The following is a 19,074-nucleotide window of genomic DNA, read 5'->3' as shown; positions in this document are numbered from 1 at the left end:
GTGTGTACCTGGGAGTGCCTTATTACGTCTCCGAGTGTGCTGCATTAATGCATGGGTAAGGCTTGGTTCAAACCAATCAGCGCGCTCTATTGTGCAACTTCATTAATATTTATTAATGTTACAGTGTTCAGACGGCAGAAAGACACCACGTTGAGTTGCCAAAACAAGCGTGCAGTGTTGCTTTTATAATCTGCTGCAGTTAAGGCTTTGTTTTAATTTTCCCTCTATGAGAGCGCAGCTTTGATTACAGTGCAACGCTCAACAACAATGTGTCCAAGGAACATTGTTTACCCGAGAGCTTTACTCATCTGGAAATGGTGAGATCCGGATTTGCTGCTCGTCTCCTCTTAATAAAGACACAGCTCTAGTTGGTGTTGATTGTTCCATCTCTACAGATTTGGTAAGTGAGCAACCAGTGCTTTTTGTTTATCCAAATGGCAAAGTTAGTCGTATCGAACTATTACACGTGTAAACATGTTAGCACCGCAATCAAACTTACCATCGTGTAGGATTTTCACCGTATTTTGTGAAAGGAATAACACACGCGGCTTTCTGACGCTACCTACCCATCTAATTTTTGGGGAAATGCGGAGGTTTTTTTCTCTCTTATTCGCAATGCGTTATCAAACATTGCATGAAAAATACACACTCAGAGCAGTTCCTCGAATTAAATATCTTATTTATCACGAGGAGCATGAATGAAATTCCTGAATAAAAGACCCAAATTACAGTTAAAGTCCATCATTTAATAATTTGGCAAAAAAAAATTGATTACTGGTGTCCATGTAAACACAGTCAGTCTTTCTCCCCTGTGTGTGTGTGTGTATATACACATTTTGTCTCTGAAAATCAGCATAAGGCCAAACCGACACTCCCATTTTTATGCTAATTTTTTTACAGACTCTCCCTCTTTTGCACCTCCGACACTCCCCCCTAAACAGAGCTGGACACGCCCACTTTTGACTTTTTCCCCAAATTAGAGGTTTGAAAACACCCAGCTGAAACAAGGGGGTTTCATGGCCCTTTAACATTTCATTGCGAATATTCAGACAAATATTTTACATTTGCATACATTATAAACTTTACCTGCCATGTTTGGCAAGAAAAAAATATATTTTATTTCTATTATTTCATTTTTAATGTATAATTTCTTGATCACATCACATGCATTTTACAGATTCTTAAAATATATATATATATATATATATATATATATATATATATATAAAAATATATAAACTTTAGCAATTATTTCTGTCATAATAACAATAAACCCCATTCGGAGTATCAATAAGAGGTGGGTTTCGGCCAAGACAAGCAGAAATACTTTCTTAATTTACCACTGAAAAAAAAAAAAAAAAAAAAAAAAAAAAAAAAAAAAAAAGAGAGATCTTAATGCTTTTCCCATCTGGAGGAGTTTCTGAACACTTAACAAGTCGCGGCTTTCATTAGGCTGAAAAAGCTCAGAGATTTTCTTTTTTTCCTCCAAAGTTCATCGTCCCACAATGCCGAGGTTTGGCAGGGAGCGGAGAGCGGCTCCGACTCCAGACAAAAGTCTTTGTGTTAAAGAGAAACTGAAGATGCATTCAATACAAGCACCTGAAACCGATAAACCGCAAGCTATTTTGAAACACGCAAGCCTATTTGGCAGCCATGCTGAACTAATTTACTGCGGTGGAAAATATAAGCAGCAATTGTGTGGCAATACAAATATAATGAGCAAAAACTTTTTTCACTAATTTAAGAGACATTTTTTAATATTGTGTTAATCTCAATAAAATATATTCTTTAATATGACCCACATCAAATTGAATAAATGAACCAAATCGGTTGTTTTTTTAGCAAATATTATGTGATGAGTGCAAATGAAGCATAAATTAAATATTTGTCCATTAAGACTAGAGACGCAAGTAAGGCCAGACAGAATCTGTGGACATTTTTTGCCATTTCTGCACAATGTTGTACAAAATAATCAGATTTATGCTAATTGATTTGATTTACATAGTAACTATAAACATAAATCATTAAATAAAAAAATTGAACGCAAACTCAATTACTAATTTACTATAAGACAAAATATGTTACTTTACAACCATTTGCATATTATTCAATAACATTACTGAAATTGCTATACAAAAAGGAATGAATAATTATTTACACACATGTACATAAGCAAATAGATATTAGATATAAAATTAGAGATGAAGTAAATGATGGGCTAAAAAGTCAATTAAAATGGTCATATGGTACAGTACACAGTCTTTCACAGATGTTGTAGCAAGTAAAAATATCTGCAAACTCAATGTAATCTAATTTAATGCCATAAATAAGAGTAAACAAGTACCTTTCCTGGCGAAGTGACGTCTGAGCTGTTTTCCCTGAACTTCTCCTGAAGAGTCTCTGCTAGCCGACACAACAGAAAACCATTATCCAGCCGCTCCATGAAGCTCTCGGCTGAGATCTCCACACCTGAAGGACAGCACAGTGAGAGAGAGAGAACCGTGAAGTTCACAACTAATACAAGACCTAACTGAGCTGAATTCTCATTTCTGATTAGAAATTTTATTTTTCTGCATTAATCAAAGTCGGAATTGCTGAGGCAAATTTAGAGGATCACAATGAATCAGTTAACATCAGCAATCAGATCATTTACCTTAATCTGAATAAGGCAATAACATGAATAAGGTGTTTATGTTAGATCCTTTTAGAATCGTAAAGTAATTGTTACACCTGGCTGCTGGCTCAGGGATGTAACATAATAAGGGAGACAAGGAGAAGTTTAAATCAAAAAGAATATTTATTTAACTCAATTTAAATTATATAATCAAAATATCAGTATCAGTATGTTCAATCAGTGTGAAATGCAAATGTATGGATGCTGTAAAAATCCAGGAGCGACAGACTCAATAGGAACACGGGTATCATTCAGGTTAGACTCATTCAACATTTTAGACTTAGATCGCGTCTCTACACATGACACATCTTCGGATAACTCACAACATTCTTGATCAAGAACAGAAGACGTGGTGACAATCGGTGCAGGTGTCATTATAGGCCACACACTCTCCCCAGCCAAATTATTTCCCAAAATAATGTCCACTCCCTCCACCGGCAAAGAAGAGCGCACTCCCATAATAACTTCGCCGTTCACCAGCTGGGACTGTAAACTAAACTTGTGCAAAGGAACAGACAATGTTTGAAGAGCAATTCCTCGAATCAAAACATTCTTACCGACATACGAGCTGGATGAAAATGGAAGTATGGACTCCAAAATAAAGGACTCGGACGATCCCGTATCCCTCAAAACTCTTACAGGTACGCTTTCATGTTCCTCTAAAAGAGAAACACAACCTTGAGATATAAATGGTGCATACCCAGTGTTACCTTTAATTTCGGAACAATTTCCTTTTATCACGGAGTCATCCATACTGCAAACAGCTGGAGTCTGCGGAAAACAATTGGTCAAAAGCACAGGTGCAGTATTTTTATTTTTGCCACATAACTGCTTATTTTTTTAGCAAAGGGCACTCGTTTTTCCAGTGCCCGACCTCTAAACAATACCGGCACGTTGAATCAGATATCGCTCTACGAGAATGTAAATATGAATCACCCTTTCTCCACGCTCTAAAACGTTGGCGGTATGCCTCAGGAACCAGCTCAAATGCTTTTAATACAGCAGATTTTACGCTATCATATTTTTTCCTTTCATCAACAGAAAGAGCAGTATACGCCTTTTGGGCTTTTCCCACTAATACGGACTGAAGCATAGCGGTACGGTCAGTCTCAGGCCAATCTCGTTCATCAGCAATGCTTTCAAACAACGAAAAAAATACGTTTGGATCTCGCTCATTAAACACCGGCAACAACTTCAAATTATTAATGAGATTGAATGAGCTGTCTATGCGATGAACAGGTGACCCGCTCGAGAGTTTTAAACTCTCAAACTTAAGTTGAAACTCTTGGTTTTGTCGTTCTACAGCTAACTTTTGCTCATGTTTTATTTTCTCGAACTCCATCTCACGCTTTATCATCAAATCATCCAATCTATTTTTTTCTATTTCCATTTTACTAACGCGCATCTCCTTTTCGTGCAACGGTTGCATTCTAATCAGCTCTTTTTGCTGCTCAAATGACGAACCAACAAATTACATTTTCTCAGCTGCAGGATTAACCCCAGCTGTTGCTCGTCTCGACGTAACTGGCAAAACCTGAAGTTCACTCAATTTAACTCTGATCATTTATCTAACCTCATCTTTGCGCATTCGCTTATCAACGCCACTCAACTCGTATCGATCTACAATTTCCCAAAGCTGCTTTTTCGAGCACAAATTCAATAGCTCATCCGAAGGAGCACTACACAATTCTTCCACTGACGTCATTATCAATCTAACAACCAAAGTTATAACAAATAGTCAAATAACCTACTCCCAATTACAATATACGCAGGTAATTCTTACGGTCAAAAACTGTGCACAAATTAATTAATTCCCCACCTAATCCTATCGAAAAAAAAACTCTAAATAACTATTCCTAATCTTCATGCGCTCCTAAGAGTCGAGCCCTTTGAAGCACTCAGATACCGCTGGTGTGGAACTGAACAGATAGTTCAGAACTACTGAGCTGCTTTTCCACTATCGTGCCAAACCGTTCTAAGAACACTTCGGTACGGTTACGGTTGTTTCTCCACTGAGCCTGGAACGGCGCGGCACGATTACAAACCGTTCTTGGCCCGGAATTTTTGGCACGGTTAGACAACCGTGCTGAACTGTGCTGACAGATTCTGTGTGTTGACGTCGCGACTCGGTTGCTAAGCTACCACAGCTGGCTCAGCAGAAGCGCGCTAGTCATCAGACATCCTCAATAAACTACAGTACATTTAATATAAAATAATGATCCAGGTCTAAACGATACAGTTTGAAAAGGGTTTTAAAACCATAGAGCAGTCTCCGGCAGAGAAGTGAATAACTCATCACATTCTTACGAAGATATTTTATTCATTAAAGTTATTATTTTATTGACTTGAATACAGACCTACATCGCTTGCCTGAATGTGAGTTTATTGCACGCAGCGCTGTATTCCACAGCACAAAACTCGCTCTGATCCGGGAGAGACATGCAAGCGACTTGCGCTGCTGACTTTTTTTCCTGCTGCGCATCGAATTAAGCGAATAAAGTCACGCTTTGCATCGTCGATGTCCAAATTCCACAACAACATCACGATATATATATCCATGGAACACGAACTTGCAGACTCTTTTAACAACGAGGAAATAATTGCACTTTTAAATTCAAAGCCAGGACAGCTTGTTAATACCGGCGAGACCACCTGAAGGACGGCATGTTCGTGTTGTAATGTCGGCCGTCCAAAAGACTTTGCTTGACAGCTTTACGGAGCGGCACTGTAACTGTCCAAGGTACTGTTGTATGATTTATATTATAGCATATGCACTAATAAGTCAAAATAATGAATGAATTAAATAAATATGGATTCTTAAATGTCAGTATTGCTTTTACTTAAAAAATATCAATACGTTTTTACAAATGATTTATAAAAATAAAATGAGCAATTTTTATCATTTCAGCTATAGGCAATTATATGATTCAATTATACATAAGTTATATGACATTTATGAGGCATGTAACATGTTTCTGTGTTTTTTTTTTTTTTTGTGGTGATCTTTAATATAGCTACGCAAATATTTTCTAAAACGTCTAGCAATAATTCGCCAACAGCTTGTTAGTTAATTATGAACACAAAAATAATTATAATAATAAAAATAAAATGATCAAAATAAAAAGATAATAGAGCATCATTTTGCTAAATATAATAGTGCTTTATATGCTTTAAATCCTGCGATATATTTTCATATTCGTTTTTTTTTCACTTGCTGCATTCGTTATTTAATGTTTGAATAGTAAAACAAATAACAGCCATCGCTTAATTGGTTTTATTTTACCATCAAAATGTAGTATATTTTATATCATTATCAACTTTTGATATAAAAACGCAGTGTAATTTAAATAATTGTTTAAAATGAAATAATTTAAGTGCTGTGTTTTTATTAGTGAAAGTGCCCGCTCACCTTTGACAAGGCCTGTCCAAAATTATATTTCTGCCACTATAATGCAAATGCACTATTATTGTTGTCTTATCATTGTTTATTTTTCTGTTATGTTCAGAGATTTTAAATATTATTTATTTCCCCTCCAATTATTTTCAATCATCACGTTACATTTTGGTAATTTTCCCTCCAAATAAAATTTAGCCAGAGCTGCGCAACATATGAATAAATAAGGGTGCACATGTACCTATATTTAGCACCCCTATATGATAGAGCGGCATAACAGTGTTTAGTCACATGGTTGCTTTTGCTTTTATGAAAAAAATAAATAAATAGTTTCGGCTCTTATTTAACTTTAATTGAACAAAGGGAGCCGTTTACATTGCGTTACCAAGGCAACTACTGATGCGTTTTGTGTAATGTTTTAAAGAGCTTTGTCGCAGCACGACAGTGGAAAATGAAACCGTATCCGTGCTGTCTGGCCCGGTTTGGCACGGAATGGAACAGTTCTGTTTAAAGAACGATTCAGCACGATAGTGGAAAAGCGGCTCACGGCAGTGCACTCAACCCAGAAGCCGCACAAAAATAACAAACTGAAATAAAAAAAAACAACGCAATGCGCTGCTACAACCTAACAGGGGAAATTTACATTTACACAGTTTTAAACCGCAAGAACTTACCTTTTCCTGATCGGACTAGAAACCCAAAGCCGCTCCAACAAACATCTCCGCCTCCTTGTCTCTCCCACCTATTACACAACAAATACCGATTACGAAAGCCAAAGATCAAATCAACTAAATTTAAATTAGACGAGCCCCCATATGTTACACCTGGCTCAGGGATGTAACATAATAAGGGAGACGACAAGGAGAAGTATAATCAAAAAGAATATTTATTTAACTCAATTTAAATTATATAATCAAAATATCAGTATGTTCAATCAGTGTGAAATGCAAATGTATGGATGCTGTAAATGTTGTCAGTGATAGTGTATGGATGCGAAACAAAGCATAAAGGCCAAATACACAGCAAATTTCTGGAGTTGAAAAATTAGGAGTTAGGCAAAAAAGTGTGAAAGAGTTAATTTTTTTGAGTTTATTTTTAAACTTTAACACAATTTTGTGTTATGGGATACCCCTTGCTGTGTTGTATTTTGGAGTTCATTCTCTGGTGTTCAGAAACGTGCTTTAACTCCTTACTGGAGTTAAATTTTTAGAAAGTCCGCCATTACACAACTCTGCCGAGCAGCACATGAGAACTGGAGTTATGTTCTTCGTTGTGAGGTAGGTAAAAGTGCATTGTTATACAATTCTAAAAGCTTTTTCTAAATGTTGGATGTTTTGTAGCAGAAGTGTGTTTTGCTGTAGCTGTTTCATTTTGTACTGTTAGGCTAGTGACTGCATGTGGCTAACTTAGCATAGCATGTTAGCTTTTCCAATGTGGCTGTTTTGTGCAGTTTTTAAAAAAAATTTGTGGATGTGAACAAGTTAACTCTAGCTAATAATCTTTTCTTCCCCTGTGTTTCTAAAAATGTGTGTTCTGCTGTCAAAAAGAAGTGGTATTCCTACTTGATCAGATGGAGAAACCTGCTGTTCACATTTCAAATAGGCTAACTTACACAAAGAGGTAATGTCATTATCTTTTATCCAGCAATAGAGCTTTATGTCTGTAAGATTTAATGTGTAATATTGCTCATGAAATGTTTTGGATTGTATCATGATTTAGTTGTGACCGTGAGAGTATGCTGTTTTTAGCTATATTTACATTACATTTTCAATCACACTAACATAAGTTGTTAAATAACATTTATCTTTTTTATTTCAGGCCACGATGCTGATAAAAGTGCAATTTGGAGGCAAGAAAAAATATATTAAACTGGAAGAAGATTGTTTCTTGGATTTTTTCAGTGCGGGTGAGTTTTAGTGTAACAGAGTATTTTAAAAAAATTATAATAATAATAATAATAATAATAATAATAATAATAATAATAACAGTCATTTTGAAATTTATTTGATAAATTATACATTGTTGTTATGTTGTAGTCCAGCACAAGTTTGTGATACCAGAGGAGACAGCATCAAAAGTCACAGGTGACCATGGAGTTGTTTTTTAAATGGGGATGTATTTCAAGAACTTGCAACAACCAAAGAAACATGTCATCCACACTAATGATGGTAGGTTATTTAAGAACATTTTTATAGATTTTGAAAGTTGGTCTCATGACTCAGAGTGAAAGTGTGCATTTCAGAACCATTTGCTGACACGTGTTGTTTTTTCATCAGATTTGACTGTCCTGCAGCAAGGGGCTGTTGAAGTGCCTTCCTCCCCAAGTCTGACAGATTCATTGTCTGTGTCAAGCAGTTTGAGCAGCAGTGATTCTGGATCTCAAATTATTCAACCTTTAATGGGCAGTGTCCAAAAAAATGTAAGTTTTTTTTTTTTTAAACTTCCATATACATAGATATTATACCGTAAACATTACAAAATAATGTTACAAAATGAATGCATTTTAAAGTAAAAAATAGTATAAACACAGTTATTAGATTAAGTTTTTTTTGTTAAAAAGTATTAATTTTGGTTATTTTTCTAAATACTTTTTTTTTCTTCGTTTCAGAAAATCGAGCAAATTCTAACTTCAAAGACAGCAGAGTTGACTGTGATTAAGGAGTATGACAAGATATTTTTTTGCTGCTTTTGATTCCTGTGAAGTTAATTTTATATAATGTAATGTGTTGATTGTCTCATGCAATTTTACTAAGCCATTGGTTTTAGTTGGCACTAGCTGCTAACATATATTAATTGTAAATGTTTTGCTGTTAGATTTAATGCTGTGATGACAATTAATTTCAAAGTGTGTACATCGATGGAAATTCTAAATCTAATGTGTGGATTTGCATGAATAAAAGCAGTAAGTAAAGAGTATTGCATCAGTTCAGTCATTTTCAGTTATTTTATATATATATATATATATATATATATATATATATTGTTTGAAGTACACTTTAACTCCAAAAAGTGTTACATTTTAACATTGGTAAGGAGTTTATATTATACCCAAATGTAAAAGTACTCTTTGTAGGATTACAATTTTAACTCCAGAAAGTGTTATAATCTAACTCAAAAAAATGTGTTAAAATTCAACTCCAAAAGCAGAGTGATTTTAACTCTGAATGGGAGTACATTTGATGGTCACGCATGTACACTCAGATTGAGTTGATTTTGACTCCCAGGGAGTTTATTCCAAAGACCAGAATTTGCTGTGTAGGAGCGCGGCTCTGGCCAACTGCCAAGTGAATGGACAGCGGCTCCGACAAACTCTCTGCCGGGGTTTAAATAAGGGCGCTGACCAGCATCAGGTGCGCTGAAGGCACGCCCCCAATCTAGAATCAAAAATCAAACACACAAACAAAACACCGCAGTCCTTACATAATTATTTACGACTCTGAAGAGTATTCTTGTTTTAAAATAATAAAATAACTACTGCTCAGTAATATCTATCGAAAATCAGTCACCAGATATGAAAAGGTAGGCTCTTTCACAGGCACACGCAAAGCTTGAAGGTAAGCAAACAACGGCTTATCATAAGCATTTCATCGATGATTATTTACACAGTTGGCATTAAGAAGAACATATAAACGTGATCTGACTAATTTCTAGCAGCTAAATGTGTCTGGAAAAATATTCAAAGGCTTTTATTCTCACAAACCGCGCGGACGTAAATGCGTCTGACTGTTGTGATTTGCTAAAGCAGACGTCTCACGTCAGCACGTTCTAGACGTGCACGCGCTTATTACGGCAGTCTTCCTTCTGCATTCACACAGCGCAGCATTCCGGCAAATTGCCGGAAATGTTACAACTTATCTTTCCGGAAAATAGCCAGAATGAATTTACCGGTATTTTCAAAAAGGACCTGTTCACACATACAACCTTTCCGGAAAATTGCCGGTAATTTTCCGGAAAGGTCTGTATGTGTGAAAGGGGCTTATGAGTTTTCTATTTAGAACAACAAAATATTGTTGAAACTACTCTAAATGTGGGTATTTAGCCTTTCATCTACAAACTTATAATACTGTGCGATTATTATTAAAATAATTTGTCTTGATTAAGTAGATAACAGATCTGGGGACCACATAAAAATCTCCTAAATTGAGTAAAGTAGGGTTCTGCCATTTTAGGAGAGTGGTTAATTACCTCTGTTTAGTGACCAAGACTGACAAACTTGTAAGAGATTGTAAACCCGGCCGGTGCAAGACTCAGGATGCTATAGGAATCTGAATAAATGAGAATAAGGTATAATAACAAATCAAAAGAATATTCAATAATAATCTAAATTATCAATGTTTTATAATTGGAGTCAGATAAAACGAGGATAAATATATTAATATTCTAAACCACCTCATACTAAAATTGGAGTCAGATATGAGTTAAGTTTAATATAGATCAACATTGTGCACTGGAAAGACCGAACATGCAGTGAACCTTCATCCATCATTGGATACAGTCATTGGACCAACTGGCTGGACCCTACAAAGTGATGTAAAGTTAAGTGTCCCGGTGGTAGTACAGTGATATCAACTGTTCTTTATTCAATATATGAAAATATGCTGTGTGTATGACTCTTCCATGCAGAGGGTAAGCTGCTGAGCGGCGCGTTCAGAAAGCATTCGTCCGCTCTCCGCTGGGCTCGATCCCCACATTTGGAACTCATTAAAACATCTAAACGCCCTCGACCACTGACGCCCCCTTCTTTATGAAGAAATACATCGAGTGGATGAGAAAATGTGCTCTTTCCGCAGATCCCCAACCCCCCGCCGCCACCTCCTGTTTCACAGTGACATCATCCCCAAAGAATGATCGTCTGGAAGTCAGTAAAGCGCAGCGCCACATGTTGATCTGTAGCATCGAGTCTGTGTGTGCGTGTGTGTGTGCGTGTGTGTGTGTGTGTGTGTGTGTGTGTGTTTCATCTGGATTGTACTATCGCTAAATAAATCAGCTGTTTCCTTCCAGAGCACTTGTCTATTTGTGGAACTCAAACGTGTTTATCTGTGAATCAGTTCGAGACAAGTGCTGCGATATCATCAGTGTGAGTTATGAGTTTAGTGCGTCTGCAAAATCTGTGATTTTAGATTAAGATTGATGCAGATTGTGCATCCGAAGTGTATTCTTAGCCAGATTAAGTGCAGTTATAGGGGTAATTTCAGATGTAAATAATAAGAATTAGAACAAAAAAGTCCATGACAGGGTGGCTCAGTGCTTAGCACTGTTGCTGCACAGCAAGAAGGTCACTAGTTTGAGTCTCGGCTGGGTCAGTTGGCGTTTCTGTATGGAGTTTGCATGTTCTTCCCGTGTTGGTGTGGGTTTCTTCTGGGTGCTCCAGTTTTCCCCAAAGCCCAAACACATGCACTATAGGGGAATTGATTAACTAAATTGTCTGTAGTGTGTGTTAATGAGTGTGCATGGATGTTTCCCAGTACTGGGTTGCAGCTGGAAGGGCATCTGCTGTGTAAAACATATGCTGGATAAGTTGGCGGTTCATTCCACAGTGGTGACCCCTGATGAATAATTGGATAAAGCTGAAGGAAAATTAATGAATGATAATAGTTTAAATGTAATAATAATAATAGTTCATTCAAGATTTAAAGACTCAGGAAATCAATTCCCTGTACACTGAAATTCTTACTTTGCTGTTCACATCGAATGCCAAGTAAGGTTTAAGTTATGTTAAAAATATAATAATTGAACCAAACAGGTAAATGAAAGAGCATTCAGAGTAAACATAAATTTAAACTGTAAATAAATAAGTAAAAAAGATTTTCTATATACATAAATCAGTAGATATGTAAAAATAATAATTGTAACAGTAATAATACTCATAACTAGGCCCACACGGAATCTGAGCGCGCAGAATTCCGCAGATTTTCCGCAGATTTTCCACAGAATTCCGCAGATTTCTGCAGATTTTTAGCTCATTATTAATTCTGTTTATTTACTTGAATAAATGTGTAAATCTGAATTTACTCAGTTTTTATTCAGTAATTTATTACTTTTTATTTAATATATTAAAGTGTAAGTTATGATACTCCGTTGGATACTCCCAAAATAATTCCCCAGAAATCCGCAGATTTTTACCAAAATTCTCCGCAGAAATAGCAAAAAACGTCCGCAGAATCCGTCTGGCCCTACTCATAACATATCCAGAACATACCTGCCAACATTCGGAGCATAAAATCCGGGAGATTTTCTCCAGGGGTGTGCGCGAACTGAAGAGCGGGAGGGAAGGTGTGCGCAAACTGAAGAGCGGGGAGCGGGTATTAAGATGGTTGCGCGTTGAGTTCGGTGCGCATGGGGACTGAACCAAAAACCTAGCCAGACTGTGCCAAAAAGCTGAAGTGCGGGAGGGGGGTGTGGGTGGAATTCCGGGAGTTTTCCGGGAGACAGAACAATACAAGAGATAGGCGGGAGATGGGTATAAAATACGGGGGACTCCCGGCGAAAACAGGAGAATTAACAGGTATAATCCAGCAGGATTATTTTTATAACTTTATTTAAGTAAATTGAAGACATTTTTATTTTTATATATATTTTTTCATTTAAATGTGTTATTTTAGCATATTTATTTATGCTGTTTTTAATATTTTAAATTACATATTTCTATATGGTGGCTCAGTGCTTAGCACTGTCGCCTCACAGCAAGAAGGTTGCTGGTTCAAGTCCCAGTTGGGTCAGGGGGCATTTCTGTGTGGAGTTTGCATGTTCTCCCCGTGTTGGCATGTGTTTCCTCCGGGTGCTCCGGTTTCCCCACAGTCCAAACACATGCGCTATAGGGGAACTGATTAACTAAATTAGCCACACAGTGTATGAGTGTATGTGTGAGCGAGTGTATTGATGTTTCCCAGTACTGGGTTGCAGCTGGAAGCACTCAAGTGGTTCTAAACCTTTAGGTTTCTTTCGTCTGTTGACCTCAAAACAATATATTCTGAAGACTGTTGTCTATAGTAGGATGACATACAATGGAAGTCAATAGCTTTTTATTCTTCCATTGTGATCAACAGAAGAAACTCAAATGGATTTGGAACAAAATGAAGAAGTTATGACAGAATTGTATTTTTGGTTGGGGGGGGGGGTGGGGGGGGCTGAACTTTAACTCGATTAGAAAAAAGGTGCAGCACTAATAGTTGAAATTGCAAGTAAATGCAATTCAAAAAGGCAGAAATGTATACTAAAGTGGCTCCCGGGAAGAATAATCAAATTGTGTTCCTGTTACGCAGATCAGTTTCAGAGATCTGAGCAGTCATTTGTCTAAATAAATAACACATAGACAGGCGTAAGCCACTAAAGAGTGTGGATGATCTGCATAGGGATCTAGTGGTTGGTGTGTGGTTGCATGTGAAGCCCCTGCGCGGCCCACTGCGGCTCCTGGCTTCCTTTTGCTCCAGGCAGACCAAAGACAAAGCCCTGGTTTCAGCTGGCTGTTCATGGCCTGAAAACTGCCAGAAATTCCACAGACATCCCCCTCTATCCGCACACACACACACATACACACTCAGAGATGAAGCCAGGACCAGGACACTCTACCATTCTCTTCTGTTCACTATTTGTCTCCTGGTTCAAATGGTGAGCGGTATTCAGAATCTGATTAATGATGAAAACATGCACACATGCCATGCCTTGTTTATGCACATAAATAGATTGCATCCATCAGAAAGCAATTAATCGAAATCAAAACCTTCGGCAAATGCGAGAGATGTAATAAAGAATGCGTCACTTGTAAGGATTCCAACAGACCGCAGATTAAATCAAACAAACGAAAGGATAATATACAAGAATGTAAACAGTGCGGAGATGTACGCGCCTCAAGCAAGGTATGCAAATAAAGAAACATACATTTAAACATTTCCTCTCAATCGCAAACAGAAAACACCTGCAGAATGAAGACGGCCCTAGGACAGAGCCTTGGTGCACACCTCATTAGTCAATCCCAGGAAAACTTATGTGTAACAAAGGCCAGCTAGCGAAGTGCTATGTAGGTAAACCTCACTCCTCTGACCTTTGAAGGTGCTCTACCAACAGACGCTAGAGGTGATCATGGTCTTTAGCCTCCTTGTTAGTGCAATCGACTCCCATCCAAAGAATCACCAGTTTGATCCCAGCTCAGACTAGGTTGGGTGTAGTAGGATTGGTTGGCCACATGTGGGGGCTTGTCCGGGATGGGGGTGAGTGGAACGGAGACCAGCTAGTGAAGTTGTATGCAGGTAAACCTTACTCCTCTTACTTCTGAAGATGCTCTGGTGACAGGCGCTAGAGGCCATGGTCTTTAACCTCCTTGTTTCATACGAAGAGTCGCCAGTTCGATCCCAGTTCAGAGCGGGTTGGGTAGAGTAGGTCTGGCAGGGTTACATTTGGTGCCAAGACTTCGATGGGAGTGAGGTTAAGGGGGTGAGTCAACAGAAGCCAGCTAGCGAAGTGCTATGCAGGTAAACCTCTCTCCTCTGACCTTCCAAGGTGCTCTAGTGACAAGCACCAGAGGCCATGGTCTTCAGCCTCCTTGTTAAAGCAACCGATTCTCATACAAAGAATCGCCGGTTCGATCCCAGCTCAGACCGGGTTAGGTGTTGTAGGACTGGTTGGTCACATGTGGGGGCTTGTCCAGGATGGGGGTGAGTGTAACGGAGACCAGCTAGTAAAGTGGTATGCAGGTAAACCTTACTCCTCTGACTTCTGAAGCTGCTCTAGTGACAGCACTAGAGGCCATGGTCTTTAACCTCCTTGTTTGAGCAACGGACCTTCATACTAACAGTCGCCGGTTCGATCCCAGTTCGTAGCGGGTTGGGTAGTGTAGGACTGGCGGGGTTACATTTGGTGCCAAGACCTGGATGGGAGTGAGGTTAAGGGGGGGTGAGTCAACAGAGGCCAGCTAACGAAGTGCTATGCAGGTAAACCTCACTCCTCTGACCTTTCAAGGTGCTCTAGTGACAGGCACCAGAGGCCATGGTCTTCAGCCTCCTTGTTAAAGCAACCGACTCTTATACAAAGAATCGCCGGTTCGATCCCAGCTCAGACCAGGTTGGGTGTAGTAGGAATGGTTGGTTACATGTGGGGGCTTGTCCAGGATGGGGCTGAGTGTAACGGAGACCAGCTAGTGAATTGGTATGCAGGCAAACCTCACTTCTCAGATTTATAAAGAGGCTCTAGTGACAGACGCTAGAGGCCATGGCCTTTAACCTACTTCTTAGAGCAACTGACTCTCATGCAAATTGTTGCTGGTTCGATCCCAGTTCGGAGCAGATTGGGTAGAGTAGGTCTGGCAGGGTTACATTTGGTGCCAAGACCTGGATGGGAGTGAGGTTTAGGGGGTGAGTGTAACGGAGGCCAGTTAGGGAAGTGCTATGCAGGTAAACCTCACTCCTCTGACTTCTGAAGGGACTCTAGTGACAGACACAAGAGGCCATGGTCTTTAGCCTCCTTCTTCGTGCAACCGACTACCATACAAAGAATTGCCGGTTTGATCCCTGCTCAGACCATGTTGGGTGTAGCAGGACTGGTTGGTTACAAGTGGGGGCTCGTCCGGGATGAGAGTGAGGTGATAGATGGAGTGAGTGTAACGGAGGCTAGCTAGCAAAGTGTTATGCAGGTAAACCTCACTCCTCTGACTTCTGAAGATACTCTAGCGACAGATGCTAGAGGCTATGGTGTTTAGCCTCCTTGTTAGAGCCACTGACTCCAATGCAAAGAGTCATGTAGTGTAGGACCGGCGGGGTTACGTGCATGAAAACCACAAATTGCATTTTAATAATTGAATTACCAATGAAATCTGGAGTTTTTGCAGTTGCAAGTATCAACTGGATGATTACAACATAAAATGAAAAAAAATGTGGATGCTACTATACCATAAGGTAAGTCCTTTTTCTTCTAACTATTTTTACATATAACATTTCTTTTGTAACTTCAGGGAAATGTATGCATAAGATCCACAGATTACATAACAAGCCTGATTATAACAAATACAATTAATAATTCTGTTAGCATTAGAGGCTGGCTATATTCACACACACGGCTGACACGCAACTGTGTTTAAAGCCCCTATCAAAGTGATTTTTGCATAACAGCTCCCCTTTAAGGTAAAGAAATAGCATGACCTACCCAGCATGCTGGAGAGCCAGAGCGCCAGGTCCTCCTTCATGGGCAGCAAACTGGCCTCATGTCTGCTGGCCAGCCACTGACTGTAGAGCTGCAGATCTGTGAGACCCGGACCCGCCGGCTGTTGCTTGCTGCTCAGAGGACTACACATGCTAGACAAACACAGAATAAGAAACACACATCATGCACATACAGCTCAATCATTTGGCTCAGACAAAATCCCCTCAAACGAATCACTTCACTTTCCCACACAGCACAAACGGCGTCTTCCTCCTGTTTCTGAAGCTTTACAGTAGACTCTTATCCTCCATATACTGATCCTATCATCACAGTCCAGCTCCAGGCTCTCTTCTTTGTCCTGTGATATCATATTCACAGACCGAACAGATACACACTGTGTGGCTTCTCTCTGGTCATGCCCTACTGCGATTCTCTTTGACCTGAAAACACTTTTTTTTTTACACACAAACAGACCTGCTTTTCCCTGAGAAATGTTGGGATAGTCTGCAAGATCCCAGTCGGATAATAATAACTAGATTCAATCTGAGGGAAATGTGATTTTAGGAAATGTCAGTAATGGCTGTTGACAAGATCCCAAACAACTCTTGAGCACATTTGCTAAAGTGTTTCTGACTGGATTGATGGGTATTTCTAGGATTCGCTTTCTGGCTTGTTGTCATCCTGAGGGTTATCAGTGGTTGCGAGGACATCACAAGGTGGCTTTTATGTGGCTGTTAGACATCATAAGAGTCTTTTCTCTTTTTTATTTTGGTCTATATGCACTACATGTGAGATTGAAGTCAAACTGATGCTGTTTTTAAACTTTATATTCATCCCAGAAGGGGCGAAGTAGTGGCGCAGTAGGTAGTGCTGTCGCCTCACAGCAAGAAGGTCGCTGGGTCGCTGGTTCGAGCCTCGGCTCAGTTGGCGTTTCTGTGTGGAGTTTGCATGTTCTCCCTGCCTTTGCATGGGTTTCCTCCGGGTGCTCCGGTTTCCCCCACAGTTCAAACACATGTGGTACAGGTCAATTGGGTAGGCTAAATTGTCCGTAGAGTATGAGTGTGTGTTTGAATGTGTGTGTGGATGTTTCCCAGAAAAATAGGAAGCAGCACAACTTTTTTAAACATTGATTATAATAATAATAATAGAAGAAGAAATTCTTCTTGTTTATATATATATATATAATATACACTCACTGGCCACTTTATTAGGTACACCTTACTAGTATCGGGTTGGAACCCTTTTGCTTTCAGAACTGCCTTAATCCTTCATGGCAGAGATTCAACCAGGTACTGGGAATATTCCTCAGAAATTTTGCTCCATGATAGCATCACACAGTTGCTGCAGTTTTGTTGGCTGCACATCCATGATGCCAATCTCCCGTACCACCACATCCTAAAGCTGCTCTATTGTATTGAGATAGGATCCAATCAAATTAAATAGGATCTGTTAATGTTGCAATATGATTTAATATTTTCTAAATATGCCTGGTAATTGCTGAGGCATTTTTTAAAACTATTGTTACAACAATGATATTACAAAAAAAAATGTTTTTATAGCGCATTTGTTTGGACTGTGGGGGAAACCTGAGCACCTTGAGAAAACCCACGCCAACACAGGAAAAATATGCAAACTCTACACAGAAAAGCTAACTGACTCAGTCGAGGCTCGAACTAGTGAGCTTCTTGCTGTGAGGCGCCAGTGCCAACCACTGAGCCACCTTGCTACCAAACCATGGGCTTATTTTCATTTTTGTTTAGGTGAACTAACCCTTTAACTTATCCCTTTGGGAGCAATGAAATGAGGACAAAAAATACTGCCACTGAAAATGTGTGCGGCACAGAATCTCCAGAAGCACAAGATGGAAAAAAAAAAAGTTATGATTTCAGAGAGGTGTAAATCTCCTCGGGCCATGCAGAACGGGACTCCAGGATCCCACTAAACAACCTGGGAATGAAGACTCGGCTCCAACAATCCTCGCATTGTTACGGTGGATCTGAATGGATGGCAGACGGAGGTGAACTGAAAGTCAATCTGTATATTTTCCTTGCTCCACAAAAACAGTACGCCAGAGTTCACTTTACCTGCCAAGCGCCTATCAGATAAAGCTAAATCTCTTTCTTTTTATTTCTGAAAGAGCTCCTGTGCTGGAAAAGTTTGAGAGAAACAAAACAAAAAGGTGTTGTTGGCCATCTAAACAATAAAAAGAGGACACGCTGTCCCAAATGGACAAAAGCAGGATGCCTTTAGAGAGATGTTCAGTTAATATCAATGCATGTTTCCCAGACAGATTCAGTGATTAATATAATAAAGAGGATATACACTCATCGGCCACTTTATTAGGTACACCTGTCCAACTACTTGTTAAGACAAATTTCTGATCACATGGCGGCAACTCTATGCATTTAGGCATGTAGACATGGTCAAGACGATCTTCTGCTGTTCAAACTGAGCATCAGAATTGGGAAGAAAGAGGATTTAAGTGACTTTAAACGTGGCATTTGTTGTTGGCTGCTATGAGTGTTTAAGAAGCTGCTAATCTACTGGGATTTTCACACACAACCATCTCTAGGGTTTACAGAGAATGGTTAGACAAAGAGGAAATATCCAGTGAGCGGCAGTTCTGTGGGCGCAAATGTCTTGTTGATGCCGGAGGTCAGAGGAGAATGGCCAGACTGGCTCCAGCTGATGGAAAGGCAACAGTAACTCAAATAAGCACTCGCTACAACCGAGCTCTGCAGAAGAGCATCTCTGAACACACAACACAGCCAACCTTGAGGCGGATGGGCTACAGCAGCAGAAGAGCACACCGGGTGCCGCTCCTGTCAGCTAAGAACAGGAAACTGAGGCTACAATTCACACAGACTCACCAAAA

The 19,074-nt window shown here is 39.3% G+C and overlaps 1 protein-coding gene and 1 long non-coding RNA gene across 7 annotated transcripts in view; one reads left to right on the top strand and one right to left on the bottom strand.

Moving 5' to 3' along the window:
- The window catches only part of gas2a (growth arrest-specific 2a), a 50,335-nt gene that overhangs the window by 24,622 nt on the left and 6,639 nt on the right, over positions 1-19,074 (bottom strand). For 2 of the 6 annotated variants that reach the window (XM_073943397.1, XM_073943400.1), the window contains exons 2-3: positions 16,203-16,557; positions 2,345-2,469 (exon numbers count right to left, since the gene is read on the bottom strand). In XM_073943397.1, the coding sequence (XP_073799498.1) occupies positions 2,345-2,469; positions 16,203-16,350 (273 nt within the window). In that variant the 5' untranslated portion in view covers positions 16,351-16,557. Of the gene's footprint in view, positions 1-2,344; positions 2,470-3,231; positions 4,621-6,615; positions 6,809-16,202; positions 16,558-19,074 lie in introns of those variants that run through there. The other 4 variants (XM_680348.9, XM_073943399.1, XM_068217579.2 and 1 more) reach the window with 3 other exon arrangements.
- On the top strand, positions 7,616-8,979 carry LOC103909884 (uncharacterized). The gene is made up of 5 exons (XR_001797624.4): positions 7,616-7,688; positions 7,887-7,974; positions 8,105-8,236; positions 8,345-8,487; positions 8,677-8,979. It is a non-coding gene; the product is annotated as an uncharacterized lncRNA (long non-coding RNA).

The sequence above is a fragment of the Danio rerio genome, chromosome 25, assembly GCF_049306965.1.
Source record: "Danio rerio strain Tuebingen ecotype United States chromosome 25, GRCz12tu, whole genome shotgun sequence".
NCBI lineage: Eukaryota > Metazoa > Chordata > Actinopteri > Cypriniformes > Danionidae > Danio > Danio rerio.
This window is presented reverse-complemented; position numbering and strand designations above follow the sequence as displayed.